At 49.4% G+C, this 26,854-nt stretch overlaps 1 protein-coding gene across 1 annotated transcript in view; it reads left to right on the top strand.

Moving 5' to 3' along the window:
- The window catches only part of PHF3 (PHD finger protein 3), a 180,498-nt gene that overhangs the window by 96,097 nt on the left and 57,547 nt on the right, over window positions 1-26,854 (top strand). Inside the window, exons 8-10 of the mRNA XM_075340255.1 lie at window positions 1,648-1,804; window positions 1,896-2,012; window positions 12,321-12,449. Of these exons, the coding sequence (XP_075196370.1) occupies window positions 1,648-1,804; window positions 1,896-2,012; window positions 12,321-12,449 (403 nt within the window). The remainder of the gene's footprint in view (window positions 1-1,647; window positions 1,805-1,895; window positions 2,013-12,320; window positions 12,450-26,854) is intronic.

The following is a 26,854-nucleotide window of genomic DNA, read 5'->3' as shown; positions in this document are numbered from 1 at the left end:
ACTAGTCTGAGGACGTCAGCGGTGGCGGGGATCCAGCTCCGTGACCCTGGCTGTGTTTTTTAATAAAATAAAGGGCATGATGATGGGAGTTGTATTTTTAGAGTTTTTTAAACTTTGCGACGCAAGCTGTGGTTTTTGCGGCTATATGAGCCGCCACTGCACTGTGGTTTTCCCAAGGCAGGTGATGAGGTCACTGCTGAGGTATGTTAATCCCCACAGGTGGAGTGAGGCCCCGAGATAACCGATGATTAAATGAAAGGTCTATGAGGGCAGGCTGTGACGGAGGAGGAATGGAGACAACACCGTGGCTTTACAATAACAGTCTTTTACTCACTGTACCGATTCTCAGTTAACAGCCAGATTAGTCCACCACAGTATGCTGGGATCCTCAGTGATGGGCAACCACCAATCCCGAATAAATCCGAGGCCAGTACCGGTTCTCCATTTTGTTTGTCTTTCCTGGCTGTTTCTCTGTGCTGACTTTCTCCCTTCTGTCCTGCGCCTGCACACACAGTGCCCTGAACCAGGGGCTGCGGACCAGCAATGGGACTTTTGCCTTCCTGGCCCCCTTCAAAGGGATTTCTGCCTGCCTGGCTCCTTGGTCCTCTGTGGCCCCTTTCCAGTGGATTCATATGCTGCTTGTGGCCCAAAACAGCGTACAGCCACCCTGGCTTCCAGTGTTACTAGGAAGTCCTGAAGTATCGTCCTAGCCTAGGGACTGGGACTCCGTTTGCGACCAATCCCTTCACTTTGAGCTACTGTCTGTGAAACGTGACTATAAGGGTATCTGACACACTTCCCCTAAGTCACTGGGATCCTTTCTTCCATCTCCTCAGAATTGAGCAGACCCCCTGGGGTCCTCATCCCTTGTCAGTCTCCTCCCCGCTACTCACTGACTCTCCTAACCGCCAATTCTCAAGCTTACTCCACCCATTTTACCTCAGACTCCTCACCCACTAAGCTCCACCCCCTGGATGGTTCTAAAAACAGTGCACGGGGCTTAAGTGCCATAACCAGACTACTGGTCGCTAAGCATTAATGGGACCTGCCCTGGCCCTGATCTAATGTGTGAGCTAATAATTGGGTGTCTGCAGGTTTTTGGTACGTGAACGTGATGGCCTCTTTCTTACCCAGGATGAGGCACCACACATCTGGCTGAGGTGCAGTATCTCTGCGGCGATTGCAGCCTCAGGGACGCCATACAAGTCTTCGTTCACACAGGAAAAATCTAGTGACGTGTTCCTTTTTTAAGTTTGAGGGTGTAATGTGAAAAAATGTGTAAAAGTTCACTGGATATGAATACTTTTTCAAGACACTCCACATATTAAGAAAAACGTGGATATCTCTGGAAGAAGACATCGGATCGCAGATATCAAAGTACCATTTTATGAAACTTCCTATGACCTACTTGCCTATATAGATGGCTTGGGAAGATCAATCCTAACAGATTCCCTTTAAGAAGGCAACTTGTTATTAATTTTACAGTATAAGATGTGACTTTTGTGCTGCCATTTGCACCGAACAATAACAAATTACAGGAACTATTGTGATCATAGTATAAAAATGATGAAACACAATCTGCATAGAAGTTTGAGGTTCAGGGAACAAAAGGTCATTCTAAAAAATATTTTTTTCTTTGTTTTTAAGGCTGTCAGAGTCGAGTTCTAAGATTCCTGAGGAAAGAGCTACAAAAGTATCAATCAAGATTGAAAAGGAGCTGTTTTCTTTTTATCGAGATACAGACGCGAAGTACAAAAATAAATACCGAAGTTTAATGTTCAATTTGAAAGACCCTAAAAATAATGTAAGTTGCTATATAATTTAAGCAATTGAGGCTTTTGTTATCTATTGAAAGTTATGTACAGTGAAATGTGCATTTCATTTTGCTTTGCCAGGTACTGTACAAGAGAGTACTAAAAGGAGACATCACCCCTGAACATCTGATCAAGATGACTCCAGAGGAATTGGCCTCAAGAGAGTTGGCAGCATGGCGACAGAGAGAAAACAGACACGTAAGATTAGTGAAGATTTACAGCATATATTGCTACTGCTGGTATCTATGGTATGTGAGCCCAATAGACACTTACACAATGCAAATACGGCAACTACAGGCTATAAAAGACTGCAATTGGCATAGTACCTTCTCTTCTATGCTTGTGAGTGCCTCAGCTATAAACTTTGCTGGCCTCCTGGTCTGCCCAGTTTATTGCTGTAGGTGAAACCTGGTGCCATTTCATTGTAATTTAGCACTATGTGCTGAGCTACAATTTTTCTTTGTGACTGCACACCAGTACTTGCGTTGTTCAACGATGACAGGAGACAGTGGCCATGAGAACACGTCAGGCAGTCTATTGTACTACTAATGCCAAGCTACTGACTTGTTTTCACTGCTGGAAGACATTGCCTCTGCAGCCTGCTACGAGTGGTGAGCCAGTGCTGCAAGATTAACTTTGTCCAGAAGGAAGAACAGGTTGGTAGCTTTGTATTAATAGAATAATGCCAGACTGCCCGACTGGTGCTCACCAACGCTGTTTCAGTTTCCGGACCTCCTGTCACCGCTGTAGTGTAGTGTACAGTAGTAAATCATCACGCTGCTGTGCTGTGCATGCTGACTGAGCTCTCCTCATTCAAATGTTTGCGATGTAGGGGCCTTCTGAATGAGACTTTACTTTGCATGTGCAAAGCTTTTCCATTGATTACAGTGCCCGGCCTATTCAATTTCAGTGTACAGGGCGCAGTAACTAGTAATATTTGGCTCTTCTCTTGTGCTTTGCAGACAGTAGCACCTCAGCAGTAAAGCCTCCTATAGATGTCCATGCAACATGGACATCTATAGGAGTCATTACACTGACACATAGGAGCCCAGTCAGTGTGCAGATGTTGCAGTAGCCCTGAAACATAAGTAAAAAAAAATATATATAATAAACTTTAAATAACCTCCCACCTTTTCTCAAAAAGAAAAAAATGAAGAAATGAAAACATTAAACATAATTTGGCTTTGCATCTGTAAAGATCTTTTCTTTATTGTTCCTTTGGGAGACCCAGACCATGGGTGTTTAGCTTCTGCCTCCGGAAGACACACAAAGTACTACACTTAAAAGTGTAGCTCCTCCCTCTGAGCTTATACACCCCCTGGTGAGCAGACCCAGCCAGTTTATCGCTTTGTGTTCAGGAGGCATACATCCACACATGCATTCTCATATGATTTTTTCCTATGGAATGAGATTGAAGAAGTGCGGGTCCACGTCTGGACCCCCGGCATGTCCCTTCTCGCCCCACTGTGTTGGCGGTGTTGTAAGGTTGATTTCCTAGGCTGGAGCCTTACATGCCATGCTCCTTCACCATCCCTCCTGGGCTCTGGCTTGAAGTGGGAGCCAGCACGGTCTCCATGCCTGGCAGGAGACCGGTCTCCATCCGCAGCCCTTCAGGACCCTGCTGGACCAGAGCGCTCATCCCCAGGGACCTGGCCCTGCGTCTCAGCAGCTAAGTACCTGAGACGTTTATATATTGGGGGTCCCTGTGCTTTATTGTTTGGGGAGAGTGTGCTTACTGTATTTATTGACATTTCCGGCAGGTTCTCTAGCTGTCGCCCAAGAACCGCGCCGATGGTGCCTGCGCGTCGGCCTTGCCGCTCAAATTTAGGCCCCGGCTTCGCCGGAGGCCTAGTTTCTGTTCACTGCCCTCGCATGTCACTCATGCAGAGGGACAGGCTCGGCTCCTCCTGGCGGCCGTTCTGCACAGGGGAGGGACACTCCCCACTGCTGTGCGTGTCTCCTCCCCTGTAGGTCTCTATGGCCCTCCAGATCCCGCTCTTCAAGCAAGTCCCGCCCCCTCTCTTCGCTCCGGCGGCCATTTTCTCAGAGTTCACTCAGCGCTGGTCTGCGCTCTGCATCCCTGCTGAGGTGCTGTGTTTGGGGGTCCGGGCTTCGGGATCTGGAGGGCACACAACACCGCTCCAGCGGTCTGGTAAGCCACAACCGGTCTCTGGTTGTGGACCTCTGTATATATTCTCTGGGGTTCATTCTCTGGCAGAGCCCCCACTCCAGCAGCATGTCTCACACGAGGAGCAAGGCTCCAAAGCTTTATGCTGTATGCGCTGCATGTAAGCTCCTGCTGCCTGAACCGAGCACCTATCCACATTGTGATGCCTGCTCTAACTTGGCGGTGCCACAGCCTGGAGTCTCACCCCCAGTGGTCTCTCAGGCTGCTCCTGCTCCTGTGGCTGAACCCCCGGCTTGGGTAGAATCCTTTTCTAGGTCTATCTCCCAGTCTTTTGCTGAGTCCATGGGACTTCTGTCAAGGACTTTGATGAATATGCATCATCCCCCTTCACAGGGTGCCTCTGCTGCTAGGGGTCCCTCAGGACCGGAGCTCACAGAGGATTCATCATCAGGGCCCAGACCCCGTCCTCCTAAGAAGAGACGCACGGTTCCCTCTCCCTCCTCCTCCCGCGGCTCTGATTCAAGAGCGGACTCGCAGGATGAGGAGGATGCCTTTACAGGGGGCTCGGAGGCTAACTCCTTGTACCCCATTGATCTGTCCGAAAGTGACTCAGATCTTAGTGACTTGGTTGCTTCCATTAATTCTGTACTGGATCTCAATCCGCCAGTATCAGAGGAGCAACCCTCTCTGGCAGAAAAACACCAGTTTACCTCGCCTAAGAGAGTAAAGAGTGTGTTCTTTAACCACTCCAGTTTTCAGGCCGCTGTGACCAAGCCCAGGGCCTGTCCTGACAAACGCTTCCCAAAGCGTGGTTCTGATGACAGTTTTCCCTTTCCACCTGAGGTGGTCAAGGAGTGTGCTCATTCCCCAAAGGTAGATCCTCCGGTGTCTAGGCTCTCAGCCCGGACCGTTGTGTCGGTGGCTGATGGCACCTCCCTTAAGGATTCCACTGACCGCCAGATTGACCTTCTGGCCAAATCCGTGTATGAAACGGCGGGGGCCTCGTTTTCCCCGACTTTTGCAGCAGTGTGGGCTCTCAAAGCCATCTCTGCTTCTCTAGAGGAGATGCATTCCCTCAGCAGGGAATCTATGCCCGAAATGGTTGCTTTAACTTCCCAAGCTTCAGCTTTTTCATCCTATGCCATGTCTGCCATGCTGGAGGCTTCTCACCGCACTGCGGTGGCTTCGGCTAATTCCCTCGCTATCCGCAGGATTTTGTGGCTTCGAGAGTGGAAGGCAAATGCTTCTTCAAAGAAGTACCTTGCTGGGCTCCCTTTTGCTGGGTCCCGGCTGTTCGGAGAACAGCTGGATGAAATTATTAAGGAAGCTACTGGCGGGAAGAGTACTTCCATGCCACAAACCAAAACCAGGAAACCTGCCCAGGGTAGGAATCAGTCGAGGTTTTGCTCCTTTCGTTCCTCCAACTGGTCGTCCTCTAAGCCCTCGGCCTCGTCCGCTAACTCTGCCAAGGACCAGAAATCCAACTGACGCCCAAAAGTTCGTCCGCAGAAGACCGCAGGAGGTGCTGCCACTAAGGCAGCCTCCTCGTGACTATCTGCCCGCTCCAGCAACGTCCTTAGTCGGTGGCAGGCTCTCCCACTTTGGCGACGCTTGGTTTCAACACGTCTCCGATCAGTGGGTGAGAGATATCATCTCCCACGGCTACAGGATAGAATTCTCTTCCAGCCCGCCAAACAGATTTTTTCTCTCAACTCCCCCCTGCTCCAAGGCCGCCGCCTTCTCACAGGCCGTGGCATCCTTGCAGGCCAACGGAGTAATTGTACCGGTTCCCGCCCGGGAACGGTTCAGAGGTTTCTACTCAAATCTCTTCCTATTTCCCAAAAAGGACGGTACCTTCCGGCCCATCTTGGATCTCAAGCTTCTCAACAAGCATGTTCAGGTGCGGCACTTTCGCATGGAGTCGCTGCGATCAGTCATTGCCTCTATGACCCAAGGGGATTTCCTGGCATCCATCGACATCAGAGATGCCTATCTGCATGTGCCAATTGCAGTTTCACACCAGCGTTGGCTACGTTTTGCAATAGGAGAAGATCATTTCCAATTCGTGGCTCTCCCCTTCGGGTTGGCCACGGCTCCTCGGGTATTCACCAAGGTCATGGCAGCAGTGATTGCGGTTCTGCACCTCCAGGGGTTGGCAGTGATTCCTTACCTGGATGACCTTCTAGTCAAGGCTTCATCCAGCGCAGACTGTCAGCGGAGTGTCTCACTCACTCTCGCCACTCTAGCCCAATTTGGGTGGCTGGTCAATCTGCCGAAATCCACTCTGACTCCGACCCAGAGTCTCACGTACCTAGGGATGCAGTTCGAGACTTTGCCGACACTTGTGAAGTTGCCCTTAGTCAAACAGCAGTCCCTCCAGCTAGTGCTGCGCTCTCTGCTGAGGCCCCGCCGTTATACCCTGAGGCGTCTGATGCAGGTGCTGGGTCAAATGGTGGCGTCCATGGAGGCTGTTCCCTTTGCCCAGTTCCATCTGCGCCCCCTGCAGCTGGACATTCTCCGCTGTTGGGACAAGCGCCCTTCCTCCTTACACAGGTTAGTGGCTTTGTCGCCGCAGACCAGGAGCTCTCTTCAGTGGTGGCTTCGGCCCCTCTCCCTGTCCCAGGGGCGCTCCTTCCTGGCCCCGTCCTTGGTGATTCTCACCACGGATGCCAGTCTATCCGGCTGGGGAGCGGTATGTCTCCACCACAGAGCGCAGGGCACTTGGACTCCGTCCGAGTCAGCCCTTTCAATCAATGTGCTGGAAACCAGAGCCGTGCTTCTAGCTCTCTTAGCTTTTCACCACCTGTTGGCGGGCAGGCACATTCGAGTCCAGTCAGACAATGCGACAGCGGTTGCCTACATCAATCACCAAGGCGGGACACGCAGCCGCCTGGCAATGTTGGAGGTACAACGCATCCTTCAATGGGCGGAGGACTCCAAGTCCACCATATCCGCAGTCCACATCCCAGGCGTGGAAAACTGGGAGGCAGATTATCTCAGCCGTCAAACCGTGGACGGTGGCGAGTGGTCCCTGCACCCGGCAGTGTTTCAGTCAATCTGCCGCAAATGGGGCACTCCGGACGTGGACCTAATGGCATCCCGTCACAACAACAAAGTTCCTGTTTACGTGGCTCGCTCCCACGATCCTCAGGCATTCGCCGCGGACGCTCTGGTTCAAGACTGGTCCCAGTTTCGGCTGTCCTACGTGTTTCCCCCTCTAGCTCTCTTGCCCAGAGTCCTGCGCAAGATTAGAATGGAGGGCCGTCGAGTTATCCTCATAGCACCGGACTGGCCCAGGCGAGCTTGGTATCCAGACCTGCTCCATCTGTCCGTAGAAATGCCGTGGCATCTCCCGGACCGTCCAGACCTACTCTTGCAAGGTCCGTTTTTCCGCCCGAATTCTGCGGCTCTCAAATTGACGGCGTGGCTCTTGAGTCCTGGATTTTGACGGCTTCTGGTATTCCTCCTGAAGTAATCTCCACTATGACTCGGGCCCATAAGTCTTTCTCCGCTAAGATCTATCACAGGACTTGGAAAATTTTCCTGTCCTGGTGTCGCTCTACCGGCCATCCTCCTTGGCCATTCTCCTTGCCGACCCTTCTGTCTTTTCTACAGTCCGGTCTGCAGCTAGGACTGTCCCTGAACTCTCTCAAGGGACAAGTCTCAGCTCTGTCAGTTCTGTTCCAGCGGCGTCTCGCTCGGCTGGCTCAGGTCCGCACCTTCATGCAGGGCGCGTCTCACATCATTCCGCCTTACCGGCGGCCCTTGGATCCCTGGGACCTTAATTTGGTTCTCACGGTTTTGCAGAAACCCCCCTTTGAGCCTCTTAGGGAAGTTTCTTTGTATCGTCTTTCACAGAAAGTGGCCTTTCTGGTGGCCATAACTTCCCTCAGGAGAGTCTCTGATTTGGCTGCGCTCTCTTCGGAGTCACCTTTTTTAGTTTTTCATCAAGACAAGGTGGTTCTCCGTCCGACTCCGGACTTTCTTCCTAAGGTGGTCTCTCCTTTCCACCTTAACCAGGACATTACCCTACCTTCCTTTTGTCCGGCTCCTGTTCATCGCTTTGAGAAAGCGCTGCATACTCTAGATCTGGTGCGTGCTCTCCGGATCTATGTGTCTCACACCGCTGCACTTAGGCGGTGCACTTCTCTTTTTGTGCTAACCACAGGTCGGCGCAAGGGCCTCTCTGCTTCTAAGCCGACCTTAGCCCGTTGGATTAGATCGACCATTTCGGACGCCTACCAGAGTACTCAGGTGCCTCCCCCGCCGGGGATCAAGACACATTCGACCAGAGCTGTCGGTGCCTCTTGGGCTTTCAGGCACCAGGCTGCGGTTCAACAAGTCTGTCAGGCTGCCACTTGGACTAGCCTGCATACCTTTTCGAAGCACTACCAAGTGCATGCTCATGCTTCGGCAGATGCGAGCTTGGGCAGACGCATCCTTCAGGCGGCTGTCGCCCATTTGTGAAGTTAGGTTCTGCCTACTTCTTAGTTTTTCTGTTTATTTCCCACCCAGGGACTGCTTTGGAACGTCCCATGGTCTGGGTCTCCCAAAGGAACGATAAAGAAAAAGAGAATTTTGTTTACTTACCGTAAATTCTTTTTCTTATAGTTCCGTATTGGGAGACCCAGCACCCTCCCTGTTGCCTGTTGGCAATTTCTTGTTCCGCGTGTTATCACCGGCTGTTGTCGTGGACAGAGTCTCCGGTTGTTCCGGCTCTTGCTCTGTTCTACTTGTGGGTGGCTATTCTCCTTCAGCTTTTGCACTAAACTGGCTGGGTCTGCTCACCAGGGGGTGTATAAGCTCAGAGGGAGGAGCTACACTTTTAAGTGTAGTACTTTGTGTGTCCTCCGGAGGCAGAAGCTAAACACCCATGGTCTGGGTCTCCCAATACGGAACTATAAAAAAAAGAATTTACAGTAAGTAAACAAAATTCTCTTTTTTCCAGCAGCGAGAGCAGGTCAGTGTGCCTGACTTTAATAGTAGAATGCCAGGCATCCCGACTTGTTCTCATGACTGGATGAAGTCTAGTGAAGTGAATTCAAGGATAAAGTTCGAGTCCCCCAAAGGGACTAAAAAAATAAAGTTGCAGAATAAATATAGTGAAAAAAAAACCAATCATACCGCCTTTGTCCCACATTAAAAATTAAGACAACAAAATAAATAGTTGCCATTTCTGCAATTGTAAAAGTCTGGTCTATCAAAGACTAAAATTAGTTAATCCTTTTGGTAAATGCCATAAACAGAAAAATGATCAAAATGCCAGAAATACGTTTTTTGGTCACCTCTAGTGTTAAGTGAGTAGTTAACTATTTGTACTCGCTATGCTGTTAGCGAGTACTCTCCGCTACTCGCATATTCGTTACGCGTAGCGGGCGCAATGTGTCAATGGGAAATATTCGCTAAGTAGCGAATAACCCGAAAGCCGTACTATTCGTGCGAGTAGTGACTAATACGGCTTTTGGGTTACTCGTTACTTAGTACGAATAGTCAACTACTCACTCAACACTAATCACCTCAGGTCCCTATAGAAATGCAATAAAAAGCTATCAAAACATTATATTTACCTTTAAAATATCAGTAAAAAAAATTGACTCCTTACACAAAAAAATTAAGCATATCACCATTGAAAGAAAATGAAAAACATAACGGGTTTCAGAAAATGGTTTCCCAAACAATTTTTTTTGTTAACTTCTGTTTTTTCTTAACATTTTCAAAAAAAAAAATGAATACAATTTTGGGATCACCATAATCATGCTGACCTGGAGAATCATGATGATGGGTCATTTTTATCATTCAATGAATGCTGTAAACAAAACCCCCTCCAGAAAATGAAGAAATTGCTTTTATTCTCTGCATGTCTATAGTGCTGCGGTGGAAGGAGCGCCATTTAAATTTTCACTGCAGTTAGCAAGAAAGCCAGAATTTGCTCTGCCAGCAGTCTTCTGTGACCCTGTCCACATCTAAGGGGTACTTTGCACACTACGACATCGCAAGCCGATGCTTGCGATGCCGAGCGCGATAGTCCCCGCCTCCATCACAGCTGCGATATCTTGTGATAGCTGCCGTAGTGAACATTATCGCTACAGTAGCTTCACATGGACTTACCTGTCCTGCGACGTCGCTCTGGCCGGCGACCCGCCTCCTTCCTAGCGACATCACACGGCAGGCAGCCAATAGAAGCAGAGGGGCGGAGATGAGCAGGACGTAAACATCCCGCCCACCTGCTTCCTTCCGCATAGCCGGCGTGAGCCGAAGGACGCAGGTAGAAGATAATCCTCGCTCCTGCGGCTTCACACACAGCGATGTGTGCTGCCGCAGGAACGAGGAACAACATCGTAACAACTGTCTTTCCAAAATTATGGAAATGACCCACGCTACACTGATACTATTTCGACGCTTTTGCGCTCGTTAATCGTATCAAAAACGATTTACACACTCCGATATCGACAGCGACACCGGATGTGCGTCACTTTCGATTTGACCCCACCGACATCGCAGCTGCGATATCGTAGTGTGCAAAGTACTCCTAAGTATCACATTGCAGTCACTGACAAAATGGCATTAAACGGTGATCCTGAATTTCATCTTCTTTTATCCAAATACCCAGAAGAGGCGGAGAGTAGTGACGTCAGACACCTCCGAACAGATCCTTCCCACTTTTACTGCAGTCGTAATGTGAGCTAACAGTACACAAATGTCAGCAGCTACGTCCCTAGGGTTTAAAAGGTGAAAATAGCAACAACTTTTAAATAATTTTTCCGATTTTATACCATTTCAAATATATATTAAAAAAAAAAAAATGGAACATTAACCTCTTCACGACCGGCCGATTTTTCGCTTTCCGTTTTTTTTTTCGCCATTCTTTTTCTGAGAGACGTAACTTTTTTTATTTTTCAGTCAATATGGTCATGTGAGGGCTCATTTTTTGCGGAACGAGTTGTACGTTTAAATGAAACCATCAGTTTTACCATATAGTGTACTAGAAAACGGCAAAAAAATTCCAAATGCTGAAAAATTGCAGAAAAAGTGCGATAGCACTATGGTTTTTGAGATATTGTATTCACTGTGTTCACTATATGGTAAAACTGATGTGTGGGTGTGATGCCTCAGGTCAGTGCGAGTTCGTAGACACCAAACATGTATAGGTTTACTTTTATATAAGGGGTTAAAAAAATATCGGAAGTTTGTCCGAAAAAAGTGGCGCACGTTTTACGCCATATTCCGTGACCCGTAGCGTTCTCATTTTTCGGGATCTATGGCTCAATGACTGCTTATTTTTTGCCTCTCGAGCTGACGTTTTTAACGGTACCATTTTTGCGCAGATGCTACGTTTTGATCGCCTCTTATTGCATTTTGCGCAAAAGTTGTGGCGACAAAAAACCATCGTTTTGGCATTTGGAATTTTTTTGCCGCTACACCGTATACTGATCAGATTAATTGATTTTATATTTTGATAGATCGGGCGTTTCTGAACGCGGCGATACCAAATGTGTGTATATTTTTTATTTTTTTAACCCTTTAATTTTCAATGGGGCGAATGGGGGGTGATTTGAACTTTTAGGTTTTTTGTTTTTTTTTAATTTTTTAAAACTTTTTTTTTTAACTTTTTTTTTTATTTTACTAGTCCCCCTAGGGGCCTATTGCGATCAGCATTCCGATCGCTCTGCACTATCTGCTGATCACAGCTACAAGGCTGTAAACAGCAGATACGCTGTCTTTCTCTTTTGCTGTGCCGCTGGCACAGCGAAAGTGAAACCAAGTCAGGTGTAGTACAGGAGTCATCACATGACCCTGTGCTACCATGACAACTATCGGGAGTCACATGATCGCGTCATGTGACTTCCGGTATCGGGCGGTAAGTAAAACATTACCGCAATCGCGCTTATAATGGCACTGTCACGTATTGACAGCGCCATATAAGGGGTTAATTGGCACGAGCAGATAACGATTCTGCACGTGCCTAGCAGGCACACATCTCAGCTGTGAAAATCAGCTGAGACGTGCGCCGATCGCGGCATGCTGCCGCCGGAGGACCGCGGGCAGTAACATTATGACATTTAAGACGTAATTTTACTGCCCGCGGTTGTTAATACTTTACAATGTTTCAATTCTTTTTTATTTTTTTATGATGCTTCCTTTTTCCAAGTTTTTGTCATGAAACTGCAAAAACCAGATGTAAGATCGGGAATACAATAAGTTATCTTCTAAAACTGCAGAAGAAATCTGGTTACAATAATCTAAAAAAAAAAAAATCAATTCCTATTGTGTCACCTTTACCTGCTATTCTACACATTCACGATGCAGTAATATCCAGGGTTACAGGTGACCTGGCTGCAGTTGACCATTTGTATTTCTGCTTTTCATTCATTCTGTAGACCATTGAAATGATTGAGAAAGAACAGCGTGAAGTTGAACGCCGCCCAATCACCAAGATTACACATAAAGGAGAAATTGAAATAGAAAGTGATGCTCCTATGAAAGAGCCAGAAGCCATGGAAACGGAGGTACAGCTTTGTGATCTCCCTTGCTATATTATTTTCTTTTGTTCGTTAGAGATTTTGGAGTATTTCAGTCTTTTGTATCTGTTTTGTTTGGTACACGTAGCACAAAGTCGTCCAAAAAGACAAACTGCAAAAATACTATTTCTTAATGGGTTTTTTTTCAGAAATGTTTCTAGATCCGCTTTCATGGAAAACTGCATGAAAAATAACATTAAACATAAAATTGTAACATTATATCTTGATCAAACAATAATATTCACAAGCATTGTTGGACACCAAAGGGATTCAATATAAATTCTTTTCTTTGTCGCTCCATTGGGAGACCCAGACAATTGGGTGTATAGCTACTGCCTCCGGAGGCCACACAAAGTATTACACTCAAAAGTGTAAGGCCCCTCCCCTTCTGGCTATACACCCCCAGTGGGATCACTGGCTCACCAGTTTTGTGCTTTGTGCGAAGGAGGTCAGACATCCACGCATAGCTCCACTGTTTAGTCAGCAGCAGCTGCTGACTATGTCGGATGGAAGAAAAGAGGGCCCATACTAGGGCCCCCAGCATGCTCCCTTCTCACCCCACTTTTGTCGGCGGTGTTTGTTAAGGTTGAGGTACCCATTGCGGGTACGGAGGCTGGAGCCCACATGCTGCTTTCCTTCCCCATCCCCTTTCGGCTCTGGGTGAAGTGGGATCTTACCGGTCTCCAGGCACTGAGGCCGTGCTCCATCCACAGCTCCTGGGAATCTGCTGGACATGGAGCGGAGTATCCTCAGGGACATGGCCCTGCTACGTTGAGGTACTCTGTGTCCCTGTGGGGACCGCGCACGGACACACGGCAGCATTGCTGGGTGTGTTAGTGCGCCAGGGACGGCGGCGCTGCCCGCACTAGTGCCATCGCACACTACAGCTTGCTGGGTGTGTTAGTGTATTAGGGGACTACCGCGCTAACCGCCGTTGCCATTTTTATTTCGGGCGCGGCTGGGACTTGTGGTGCGCCGGGGACTTCCGCGCCGACCAAGGCTTATATGCCGGCCGCGCTTATCACTCGAGTCCCCGGCTTGCGCGGCCTAGTCTCACTTCGTTTCCGCCCACAGACCTGCCAGTCAGGGTAGGGGCGTGACGCTGCACAGCACGGCAGCGCTGAGAGCTGAGAGCTGGAGTATGCTTTCATACTCCACCCCTCTCACTGTGTGCACTGTGAAACCGGCAGCGCTGAGAGCTGGAGTATGCTTTGCATACTCCACCCCTCTCACTGTGTACGCTGTGAAGCCGGATTCCCGCATTTTCTCAGGCACGCCCACGGCTTCCTCCTCTACACAGGACGCCGGCAGCCATTCTTGTCAGTGTTTTCTGTAGCGACAGAAGAGACAAGTTTAGGAATCCCTGGCAGGGATTTGGAGAGTCACACAACCGCTGTGACCAGGCGTTAAGCAGCACCTGTGGGGCTGACTCCACTAGTGCCGAAGTGCACATATACATATATGCTTATTCACTATGCATTGCACTATTTAGCTGCATTTTTGTATATACCCTCCTTGATTGTGCGGAGGACATAACAGCATATTGTCTGTGTAAAACAGAGGTGCAGAAGCACATGTTTTCTATGCAGCCGGTACAGCATGTACGGCTATATGGCCGGCAGTGTACATAGACCCCCATTGTATACTACGGAGTCTCTGCTAATCGTCCAGGACATGGGGACGGAGCCTGCAGTTTTTACTGACAGATTTTCTGAGACTATGGCTATGATACTAGAAGCCTTGCAGTCCAGACAAGTCTCTCAAATCCATGGCCACTGTTCATTCATTATCCATGGTCCCCCTCAGTGGGAACAACTTTGAGCTCCGAGGGTGTCATGTGCTTCCCAGAGTGACGGCTCTGACACGGACGACAGTCCCAGACAGCCTGAGAGGCTCACTATGAGCGGCCCTCGACTTCATCGCACTAGTCAGGGTCCCAGCAAGCGGACTCTCTGTGTGATGTGGCGGAGGTAGCTGCTCAAGATCTAATCCTGAGACCGCTCTCAATCTGGATACACCTGATGGTGACGCCATAGTCAATAATCTCATAGCGTCCATCAATAGAATGTTAGTTATTTCTCCCCCAGCTCCTCCAGTGGAAGAGTCAGCTTCATAGCAGGAGAAATTCCATTCACGTATCCCAAGCGTAAATTAAATACTTTCCTTGACCACCCTGACTTTACACAGGCAGTCCAGGAACACCACGCTTATCCAGTTAAGCGCTTCTCCAAACGGCTGAGGATACACGTTATCCCTACCCCCTGACGTGGGCAATGGCTGGACCCAGTGTCCCAAGGGGCATCCTCCAATCTCCAGCTTGCAGCTAGATCCATAGTTGCAGTGGAAGATGGGGCTGCACTTAAAGATGCCACTGACAGACAGAGGGATCTCTGGTCGAAATCCATCTATGAGGCTATCGGCGCGCTGTTAGCTCCAGCATTCGCAGCCGTAGAGGCACTCCAAGCTACTTCAGCTTGTCTTACACAGATGGACACGGTCACACGTACATCTGTTCCGCAAGTGTCATCCTTAACCGCTCAAATGTCTGCATTTGCGTCTTATGCGATTAATGCTGTCCTAGACTCTACGACCCGTACGGCAGTGGCGTCCGCTAACTCCGTGGTTTTACGCAGGGCCTGGGTGTTAACTGAATGGAAGGCAGATTCTGCTTCCAAAAAAGGGCTTAACCAGTTTGCCTTGTTCTGCTGACCGACTGTTTAGTGTGCGTGAGATGTAATCATTAAACAGTTCAAGAGTAAGGATTCTTCCTTACCTCAGCCCAGACAAAACAAACCCCAACATACCAAGGGACAGTCGGGGTTTTCGGTCTTTTCAAGGCTCGGGCAGGTCCCATTTCTCCTCGTCCAAAGAGGACTCAAAAGGATCAGAGGAGCTCAGTTTCTTGGCGGGCTCAGTCACGCCCAAAAAAGACAGCCTGAACACCCGCTTCCAAGAGGCTTCCTCATGACTTGCGGCCTCCTCTCTCGCATCCTCGGTCGGTAGCAGGCTCTCCCGCCTTGGCGATATTTAGCTGTCACAGGTCAAAGACCGCTGGGTGAGAGACATTCTGTCTCACGGGTACAGGATAGAGTTCAGTTCTCGTCCTCCAACTCAATTCTTCTGAACTTCTCCACCTCCCGACCGAGCCGATGCTCTTCTACAGGCGGTGGGCACTCTAAAGGCACAACGAGTGGTGACCCCCGTTCCTCTTCAGGAACAAGGTCACGGTTTTTACTCCGAATTATTTGCGGTGCCAAGAAAGGACGAGTATTTCCGTCCCGTTCTGGATCTAACACGGCTCAACCAGCTCGTGAACACCAGGCGGTTCCGGATGTAATCCCCCCGCTCCGTCATCGCCTCAATGTTTCAAGGAAATTTCCTAACATCGATAGACGTCAAGGATGCTTATCCCCACGTGCCGATTGATCCAGAGCTCCAGCGTTTCTACGCTTTGTTATAAGACGCGAACACCTTCAGTTCGTAACTCTGCCTTCCGGCTGGCGATAGCCCCACGGGTCTTCGCTAAGGTCATGGCAGCAGTAGTACCAGTCCTGCAATCTAAAGGTCACTCTGTGATCCCGTATTTGGGAGATCTACTTGTCAAGGCACCCTCTTAAGGAACATGCCAACACAGCCGAACGTTGCGCTGGAGACTCTCCAGAGTTTCGGGTGGATCATCAACTTTTCAAAGTCAGATCCGACCCCGGGCCAATCACTAACATATCTAGGCATGGAGTTTCATACTCTCTCAGCGATAGTGAAGCTTCCGCTAGACAAACAGCGTTCACTACAGACAAGGCTGCAATCTCTCCTTAGGATCAGTCGCACACATTGAGACGCCTCATGCACTTCTCACGTAAGATGGTAGCAATGGCGGCAGTCCCTTTCGCGCAGTTTCATCTGCGTCCACTACAATGGGACATTCTCCGCCAATGAGACGGGAGGTCGACGCCCATCGACAGAGACGTCTCCCTTTCTCAGGCGGCCAAAGAATCTCTACGGTGGTGGCTTCTTCCCACCTCATGGTCAGAAAAAAGGTCCTTCCTACCCCCATCCTGGGCGGTAGTTACGACAGGCACGAGTCTATCAGAGTGGGGAGCAGTTTTTCTCTACCACAGGGCTCAAGATACGTGGATTCAGCAAGAGTCCACCCTTCAGATCAATGTTCTGGGAATCAGAGCAGTGTATCTTGTCCTACAAGCCTTCCAGCAGTGGCTGAAAAGCAAGCACATCCGAATTCAGTCGGATATCTCCACAGCGGTGGCATACATCAACCACCACGGAAGAACACGCAGCCGGCAAGCCTTCCAGGAAGCCGGCGGATTCTGACGTGGGTGGAAGACACGGCATCCACCATATCCGCAGTTCACATCCCAGGCGTGGTAAACTAGGAAGCAGACTTCCTCAGTCGCCAGGGTATGGACGCAGGGGAATAGTTTCTTCACCCGGACGGGTTTCAGGAGATCTGTCGCCGCTGCGGGATGCCGGACGTCGACATAATGGCGTCACGGCACAACAACATTGTCCCGGCTTCATAGCACAGTCTCACGATCATCGAGCTCTGGCGGCGGACGCCTCAGTTCAACATTGGTCGCAGTCCCGGCTACCTTATGTGTCCCACCTCTGGCATTGTTGCCCAGAGTGCTGCGCAAGATCAAGTCCGACTGTCGCCGCGCCATCCTCGTCGCTCCAGATTGGCCGAGGAGGTCGGGGTTCCCGGATCTGTGGTACCTCACGGTAGGTCAACCGTGGGCACTACCAGACCGACCAGACTTGCTGTTTCAAGGGCCCTTTTTTCCATCTGAACTCTGCGGCCCTGAACATGACGGTGTAGCCATTGAGTCCTGGATCCTAGCGTCTTCAGGATTATCTCAGGAGTGGTTGTCACCATGACGCAGGCCAAGAAACCAACGTCCGCCAAGATCTACCACAGATCGTGGAAGATATTCTTATCTTGGTGCTCTGCTCAAGGAGTTTCTCCCTGGCCATTTGCATCGCCTATTTTTCCTTCCTTCCTACAATCTTGGTTGGAAAATGGTTGGTCGCTCAGCTCCCTTAAAGGACAAGTCTCAGCGCTATCTGTATTTTTTCAGAAACGCCTAGCCGACTTCCGCAGGTACGCACGTTCCTGCAGGGAGTTTGTCTTCTCATCACTCCGTACAAGCGGCCGTTAGAGCTCTGGAGTCTGAACAAGGTTCTAATGACTCTCTTGAAGCCGCCTTTCGAGCCTTTGAAAGTTGTTTCCCTTTTCCGTCTTTCACAGAAAGTGGCCTTTCTAGTAGCGGTCACGTCTCTTCAGAGAGTGTCCGAGCTAGCAGCGCTGTCATGCAAATCTACATTCCTGGTCTTCACCAGGACAAGGGGGTTCGGCGTCCGATTCCGGACTTTCTCCCTAAGGTGGTATCCCACTTTCATCTCAATCAAGATATCACCTTACCTTCTTTGTGTCCTCATCCAGTCCATCAATTGGAAAAGGATTTGCATCTGTTGGATCTGGTGAGAGCACTCAGGATCTACATTCCCGCACGGCGCTCCTGTGCCGCCCGGATGCACTCTTTGTCCTTGTCGCTGGTCAGCGTAAAGGGTCGCAAGCTTCCAAATCCACCCTGACTCGGTGGATCAAGGAACCAATTCTTGAAACCTACCGTTCTGCTAGGCTCCCGGTTCCCTCAGGGCTGAATGCCCATTCTACCAGAGCCGTGGGTGCGTCCTGGGCATTACGGCACCAGGCTACGGCTCAGCAGGTGTGCCAGGCACCTACCTGGTCGAGTCTGCACACTTTTACCAAGCATTATCAGGTGCATACCTACGCTTCGGCAGACGCCAGCCTAGGTAGACAAGTCCTTCAGGCGGCGGTTGCCCACCTGTACGAAAGGGCTGTTTGACGGCCCTACCACGAGGTATTCTTTTACCCACCCAGGGACTGCTTTTGGACGTCCCAATTGTCTGGGTCTCCCAATGGAGCGACAAAGAAGAAGGGAATTTTGTATACTTACCGTAAATTCCTTTTCTTCTAGCTCCAATTGGGAGACCCAGCACCCGCCCTGTTTTCTTAGGGTTTTTTTCGGTACACATGTTGTTCATGTGAATGGTTGCAGTTCTCCGATGTTTCTTCGGATTGAATTGGTCTTTAAACCAGTTATTGGCTTTCCTCCTTCTTGCTTTTGCACTAAACTGGTGAGCCAGTGATCCCACTGGGGGTGTATAGCCAGAAGGGGAGGGGCCTTACACTTTTGAGTGTAATACTTTGTGTGGCCTCCGGAGGCAGTAGCTATACACCCAATTGTCTGGGTCTCCCAATTGGAGCTAGAAGAAAAGGAATTTACGGTAAGTATACAAAATTCCCTTCTTTTGTGGTTCACATAATATTAATAATTTTAGGATTCAATAATTTTTATTAGGTTTTCAAAGTTCATACATAAAACAGGTCTAACAAAAACAATAAAACAGAATGTGCCGTATAGCATTACTTCATGCTATATCAAACAAATAATATAGACAGATACAAAAGGAGAAACAAAACAAATAACATTGGTAAAAACTATGACATACAGTTGGATTAAGAATTTACACAGTATGATTTTCAAATAATATGTCAGCAGATGGATGTAGACAATTTTCTTATTAAACTAATTGAATAAGTATCATGTATTACGTTTATACCAGAATTAGAACTAGATTAGGTTTAAAATTTTATGTATTGTTGTTAATAAAGTCAGTCCTTGGGTCCCATTTTTTATGAAATCTGTTCCAAGAGTTATTAATCAGAGCATGCTTCTCTTCATAGAACTTATGAAGGGATATTTTCTTTGTCGCTCAATTGGGAGACCCAGACAATTGGGTGTATAGCTTCTGCCTTCGGAGGCCACACAAAGTATTACACTTTAAAAAGTGTAACCCCTCCCCTCTGCCTATACACCCTCCCGTGGACCACGGGCTCCTCAGTTTTATGCTTTGTGTGGAAGGAGGCACACATCCACTCATGCATTCTCATACTTAGTTATGTCGGTTGGAAGAAAAGAGGGCCCCCACGGGGCCCCCGGCATGTTCCCTTCTCACCCCACTATGTCGGCGGTGTTGTTAAGGTTGAGGTACCCATTGCGGGTATGGAGGCTGGAGCCACATGCCGTCTCCTTCACCATCCCTTATGCGGCTCTGGGAGAAGTGGGATCCAGAGCGGTCATCCATTTGCTGGGACCGTGCTCCATCCGCAGCCCCTGGTGGAACCTGCCGGACCGGAGCCTCTTCAACCTCAGGGACCGGGCCCTGCAACTTAAAGGTACTCTGTGTCCCCATAGGGGACTGTGCAGGGAGCGCACCTTCTTCCCGGAAGCCGCAGTAGTTGTGAAATTGAGGAGGAGGGTGGACTTCTGCGCCGACCGTGCCTGCTTGTCGGGCGCGGCCTCAAATTTAGTCCCCGGCTTCACCGCGGCCTAGTCGCGAAAATCCCGCCCCCGGGCCTGCCTATCAGGGGTAAGGGCGGGATTACCGACATGACGTCGGATGTGAGGGCTGGAGCATCCTGCATGTCTTCCTCCCCCCTCACTGACCACTGTGGGGACCCCAGATTCCCGCTCTTTGCTGGCGCCGCCCTCAGCCCCACTCCTCCCCTGAGAGCTCCGGCGGCCATTTTCTGGCATTCTGCCGGTGGATGCTTCTCAGTGAAGCAGCTCTGCAGCTCCGGGGGATCCACGACAGGGAATCTGGAGGACACACTCCGCTCGTTAGCGGCCGGTAAGCCACACCGGTCACCTGGTGCTGGTCCCCCTAGGGTGCCAGAATAGATACATATATATATATAATAGATATATATATCTGTTCGGTCAGGCTGTATACCCTTTTCCCATATACCCTCGGTGGTCACTCTCCTAGGAGACAACAGCATGTCGTCCACAAGGAGCAAAGCTACTAAGGCACAGGTTTTTTTCGCGGCCTGTACCTCTTGTGGGGCTATGTTACCTGCGGGTTCCACCTACCCTCACTGTGAGCAATGCTCGACTCCTGCCTCGCTTGCTCAGCCGGAGCCTCGGGCACTGGTGGGCCCCTCGGCTCATGTAGACCCCCCTGCTCCCCCTGAGCAGGCTGCAGGGACAGAGTCACCGGTGTTGGCCTCTTTTGCTGAGAAACTCAGTCACTTTCCCAATCCATTGCACTGTCTATGGACAAATGGTCTTCTAAACTCCTTGAGGCATTGCAGTCCAGACCGGACCTTCCACAGGCCCCAGCCCCTGTTAGCTTGTCTCCTCCAGGCCCCTCTCGGTCCGCGCCGCAGCGCGCTCCCAGGTTGGCCCCTAGGTCTCAGGCGGAGGACTCCTGCCCGGACCGCAGTCCCAGACCGGCTAAGCGGCCTCGCTGGGACTCTTCCCCGACTTCCTCACGCTGCTCGGGATCCCAGCTTGAGGACTCTCAGGAAGACGAGGCGTACGTGGGAGCTCAGGGCTCTGACCCTGACTTCGCCCTTAACCTTGATACACCTGAGGGGGACGCCTTAGTAAATGATCTTATCTCGTCCATCAACCAGGTGTTGGATCTCTCACCTCCGCCTCCTCCTGTAGAGGAGTCGGCGTCTCAGCAGGAGAAACACAAGTTTTGGTTCCCCAAACGTACGCGCAATACGTTTTTTGATCACTCTAACTTCAGGGATGCTGTCCAGAAGCCCAGAGCGGTCCCGGACAAGCGCTTTGCTAAACGTCACACTGACACGCGTTACCCCTCTCCATCTGAAGTCGTTAAGGGTTGGGCTCACTCTCCCAAGGTGGATCCTCCAGTCTCCAGATTGGCTGCTAGGTCCGTTGTGTCTGTTGCAGATGGCTCATCCCTGAAGGATGCCACTGACAGACAGATAGAGCTCTTGGTGAAGTCCATCTATGAGGCCACGGGCGCGTCTTTCGCCCCAGCCTTTGCAGCCGTGTGGGCTCTCCAAGCAATCTCGGCTTGTCTGACTGAGATTAATGCTGTCACACGGAATTCTGCTCCGCATGTTTCGTCTTTGACCTCTCAGGCATCAGCCTTTTCGTCCTATGCCATGAACGCCGTCCTGGACTCCACTAGCCGTACGGCTGTAGCATCTGCTAACTCCGTGGCAGTCCGCAGGGCCATGTGAGGTTCTTAACTGGTTTGCCTTTTTCTGGCGACCGTTTGTTTGGCGAACGATTGGATGAGATTATTAAGGAATCCAAGGGAAAGGACTCCTCCTTACCCCAGTCCAAACCTAAGAGACCTCAGCAGAGAAAAATCCAATCAAGGTTTCGGTCCTTTCGTCCCTCCGCCAAGCCCCAATCCTCTTCGTCCAACAGGCCGGAGAAAGGCCAGAGGAACTCCTATGCGTGGCGGTCCAAGTCACGCCCCCAAAAGGCCGCAGGAGGCACTGCCTCCAAGACGGCCTCCTCATGACTCTCGGCCTCCCCTAGCCGCATCCTCGGTCGGTGGCAGGCTCTCCCGCTTTGGCGACGCCTGGTGGCCACATGTTCAAGACCGATGGGTGAGAGACATTCTGTCTCATGGTTACAGGATAGAGTTCAGCTCTCGTCCTGCGGTTCGTTTCTTCAGAACCTCTCCGCCCCCCGCTCAGGCCGACGCACTTTTTCAGGCAGTGGACGCTCTAAAGATAGAAGGAGTTGTGATCCCCGTTCCCCTTCAGGAACGTGGTAGCGGATTTTACTCCAACTTGTTCGTGGTGCCAAAAAAGGACGGGTCATTCCGTCCCGTTCTGGACCTCAAGCTACTCAACAGACATGTGAGAAGCAGACGGTTTCGGATGGAATCTCTCCGCTCGGTCATCGCCTCGATGTCACAAGGAGACTTCCTAGCATCGATCGATATCAAGGATGCTTATCTCCATGTACCGATCGCACCCGAACATCAACGTTTCCTGCGTTTCGCCATCGGGGACGAACACCTTCAGTTCGTGGCATTGCCTTTCGGCCTGGCGACAGCCCCACGGGTTTTCACCAAAGTCATGGCATCCGTCGTGGCGGTCCTGCACTCTCAGGGCCACTCGGTGATCCCCTACTTGGACGATCTCCTAGTCAGGGCCCCTTCTCGGGTGGCGTGTCAACAAAGCCTTACCGTCACTCTGGCGACTCTCCAGCAGTTCGGGTGGATCATAAACGTCCCGAAATCCAAGATGACACCGACCCAATCACTGACTTACCTCGGGATGGAGTTTCATACCCAGCAAGCGTTAGTCAAGCTACCGAGCGACAAACAGCTTTCTCTGCAGGCAGGGGTGCAATCACTTCTTCGGAGTCAGTCACACCCCTTAAGGCGCCTCATGCACTTCCTGGGGAAGATGGTGGCAGCTATAGAGGCAGTGCCGTTCGCGCAATTCCATCTACGGCCACTCCAATGGGACATTCTCCGCAAATGGGACAAGAGTGCGGCTTCCCTCGACAAGAACATCTCTCTTTCCCTTGCAACCAAAACATCACTTCAGTGGTGGCTCCTACCCACATCTCTGTCGCGGGGAAAATCCTTCCTACCCCCAACCTGGGCTGTGGTCACCACGGACGCGAGCCTGTCAGGTTGGGGAGCGGTTTTTCTCCACCACAGGGCTCAAGGAACCTGGACTCTGATAGAATCGTCCCTTCAGATCAATATTTTGGAGATAAGGGCAGTATATCTAGCCCTATTGGCTTTCCATCGGTGGCTGGAGGGCAGGCAGATCCGTATCCAGTCGGACAACGCCACTGCCGTCGCCTACATCAACCACCAAGGCGGCACTCGCAGTCGTCAAGCCTTCCAGGAAGTCCGACGGATTCTGCAGTGGGTGGAAGCCACAGGCTCCACCATCTCCGCAGTTCACATCCCGGGCGTAGAAAACTGGGAAGCAGATTTTCTCAGTCGTCAGGGCATGGACGCGGGGGAATGGTCTCTGCACCCAGACGTGTTTCGAGAGATCTGTCGCCGCTGGGGAACGCCGGACGTCGATCTCATGGCGTCACGGCACAACAACAAGGTCCCGGCCTTCATGGCACGGTCTTAGGATCACAGAGCTCTGGCGGCGGACGCGATAGTCCAGGATTGGTCGCAGTTTCGACTGCCTTATGTGTTTCCCCCTCTGGCGATGCTGCCCAGAGTACTACGCAAGATCAGGTCCGATGCCGTCGCGCCATTCTCGTCGCTTCAGACTGGCCGAGGCGGTCGTGGTATCCGGATCTGTGGCATCTCACGGTGGGTCAACCGTGGGCACTTCCAGACCACCCAGACTTGCTGTCACAAGGCCCGTTTTTCCATCTGAATTCTGTGGCCCTCAACCTGACTGTGTGGCCATTGAGTCCTGGCTCCTAGCGTCTTCAGGGTTATCTCAGGATGTCATTGCCACCATGAGACAAGCCAGGAAGCCAACGTCCGCCAAGATCTATTACAGGTCTTGGCAAATCTTCCTATCATGGTGCGCTGTTAACGGTTTTCCTCCATGGCCGTTTGCCTTACCCACTTTTCTTTCATTCCTTCAATCTGGAATGGACAAGGGTTTGTCCCTCGGCTCTCTCAAGGGCCAAGTATCGGCGCTCTCCGTGTTTTTTCAAAAGCGTCTAGCCAGGCTTCCGCAGGTCCGCACGTTCCTGCAGGGGGTTTGCCACATGGTCCCACCTTACAAACGTCCGCTGGAACCCTGGGATCTTAACAGGGTTCTGTCGGCTCTTCAAAAACCACCTTTCGAGCCGCTGAGGGATGTCTCTCTCACGTCTTTCGCAGAAGGTGGCCTTCCTAGTGGCAGTCACATCACTTCGGAGAGTGTCTGAGCTCGCAGCGCTGTCATGCAAAGCCCCCTTCCTGGTTTTTCACCAGGATAAGGTGGTTCTGCGTCCTGTCCCGGAATTTCTTCCTAAGGTGGTATCCCCTTTTCATCTCAATCAGGATATCTCCTTGCCTTCCTTTTGCCCTAATCCAATTCACCAGTGTGAAAAGGATTTGCACTCTTTGGATCTAGTGAGAGCACTCCGGTTCTACGTGTCTCGCACGGCGCCCCTTCGCCGTTCAGATGCGCTCTTTGTCCTTGTCGCTGGCCAGCGTAAGGGCTCTCAGGCCTCCAAGTCAACCTTGGCTCGGTGGATCAAGGAACCGATTCTCGAGGCCTACCGTTCTTCCGGGCTTCCGCTCCCTTCAGGGCTGAAAGCCCATTCTACCAGAGCCGTGGGTGCGTCCTGGGCATTGCGGCACCGGGCTACGGCTCCCCAGGTGTGTCAGGCAGCTACGTGGTCTAGTCTGCACACTTTCACGAAACACTATCAAGTGCATACCTATGCTTCGGCAGACGCCAGTCTAGGTAAGCGAGTCCTTCAGGCGGCGGTTGCCCACCTGTAAGAGGGGGCCGTTTTCGGCTCTTTTTATCGAGGTATTCTTTTACCCACCCAGGGACTGCTCTTGGACGTCCCAATTGTCTGGGTCTCCCAATGGAGCGACAAAGTAAAAGGGAATTTTGTTTACTTACCGTAAATTCCTTTTCTTCTAGCTCCTATTGGGAGACCCAGCACCCACCCCTGTGCCCTTCGGGCTGGTTGTTCTTTTGTGTACACATGTTGTTCATGTTGAATTGTTCTTTTGGTTCATGGTCTTCAGTTCTCCGAACATCCTTCGGATTGAATTTACCCTAGACCAATTTATAAGTTTTCTCCTTCCTGCTTTTGCACCAAAACTGAGGAGCCCGTGGTCCACGGGAGGGTGTATAGGCAGAAGGGGAGGGGCTTTACACTTTTAAGTGTAATACTTTGTGTGGCCTCCGGAGGCAGAAGCTATACACCCAATTGTCTGGGTCTCCCAATAGGAGCTAGAAGAAAAGGAATTTAAGGTAAGTAAACAAAATTCCCTTTTTTTTATTAGATCGTAAATATTTGGAATTTTATTGGATTTCCAACGTGCCGCCAATTCGACTTTGGTAACTACAAGGATATGAATTACGATGGCTCTGTATTTTAGTTTTATTGTATCCGAATCTATCGATAAGAGAGCTAATTGTGGTGTTAGACTTATTTTTGAGTGCATTATCAGATTTATTATTTTAGACACTTTCTGCCATAAGCTTCTGATTCTAGGACAGCTCCAAAAAATATGAACAATGTCACCTTTTGTATCGCAACCTCTCCAGCATGTTGGTTTTTGGCTTAGGAATATTTTAGCTACTTTGTCCGGAGTAAAATACCATCTGGTATAAATTTTATAATAAGCTTCATGTAATGTAGCGCAGATATTGGAAAGGTATGTGTTTTTAAGAGCTTTATCCCATTGGTCTTGGGTGAATTCTACTTTTAAGTCCTTTTCCCAACTGGATATGTGTATCATTTTTCTTGTGGTGGGTTCAGAATTGTAGGCATGATAGATGTTCTTATGGCTCCATATTAGTTTGTTATGTGGGTTGTTTATCAATTTAAGTATGAATTTATTTATTTTACTTTTGGATTCTATAAGTTTCCTGATGGTTTTCCTTATTTCTAGGAAGAAGTAAAGATCTTTATCTGGTATATTGTTTTGTAGTTTAAGTTGTAAGAATGAGGTGAAGTTTGTACCATCGTATATATTTTTTATGTATTTTATCCCTGACTGGATCCATATATCTACTGTCTCCGTATTGTTTGACAAATCTATATTTTTTATCTCTGTATTTTTAAAGACTTCAAAAGTCATTTTGTCTTTGGGGACTCTTGAAATCGTTTCCCAGGAAGTAAATGCAGCATTATTAGTGCTGCTATCGTAGGTATTGGATTTTCTTACTCCAGAGTTTAGTAACTTCCAGTAAAGGAGAGCGGAAAGAGTTATTTCCTGATAATATTAGTTCCAAGTTAACCCAAGTTGGAGTATTTTCATTTTTTAATAACCAATTGTTGGTTTGTTTTAATAAATTTGAGTAATAATATGCTTGTATATTAGGAAGGCCGTATCCTCCATTAATTTTATTTTTGAATAATGTATTTTTGGCTACCCTTGCTTTGCTATTATTCCAGACATATTTGTTGATTGATTTTTGCAATTTGACTAGGAATTCGTCTGTGATGATGATGGGTGGACATCTAATTGTATATAAAATTTTGGGTAGAATAAACATCTTAGCTACCAATATTCTGCCAAGCCATGTCGTTTCGGTTTTGTTGTCTGTTGCAAAGTCTTTTTCAATCTGAGTTGTGAGTTTATTCATGTTGAGGATTAAGGTGCTTTTAATATCTTTTGTGAAAGTAATACCGTAACCCATTCACAATTAACATTATTTCTAAGATTTTCTTTTGCTGTTGGGATGAGGTTAAGAGCTAGCATTTTTTACTTTTTCTCATTAATTTTAAAGTTTGAAACAATGGAGAATTCTTTTAAAATGTTGTTGGTCTCATTGATGGAGTTTAATGGGTCGCTAAGAGTCATAATTACATCATCCGCAAAAACTTATTTTAAAGTTTTCTTTGCCT

The sequence above is a fragment of the Anomaloglossus baeobatrachus genome, chromosome 3 (assembly GCF_048569485.1).
Source record: "Anomaloglossus baeobatrachus isolate aAnoBae1 chromosome 3, aAnoBae1.hap1, whole genome shotgun sequence".
In the NCBI taxonomy this organism is placed as follows: Eukaryota; Metazoa; Chordata; class Amphibia; order Anura; family Aromobatidae; genus Anomaloglossus; species Anomaloglossus baeobatrachus.
This window is presented reverse-complemented; position numbering and strand designations above follow the sequence as displayed.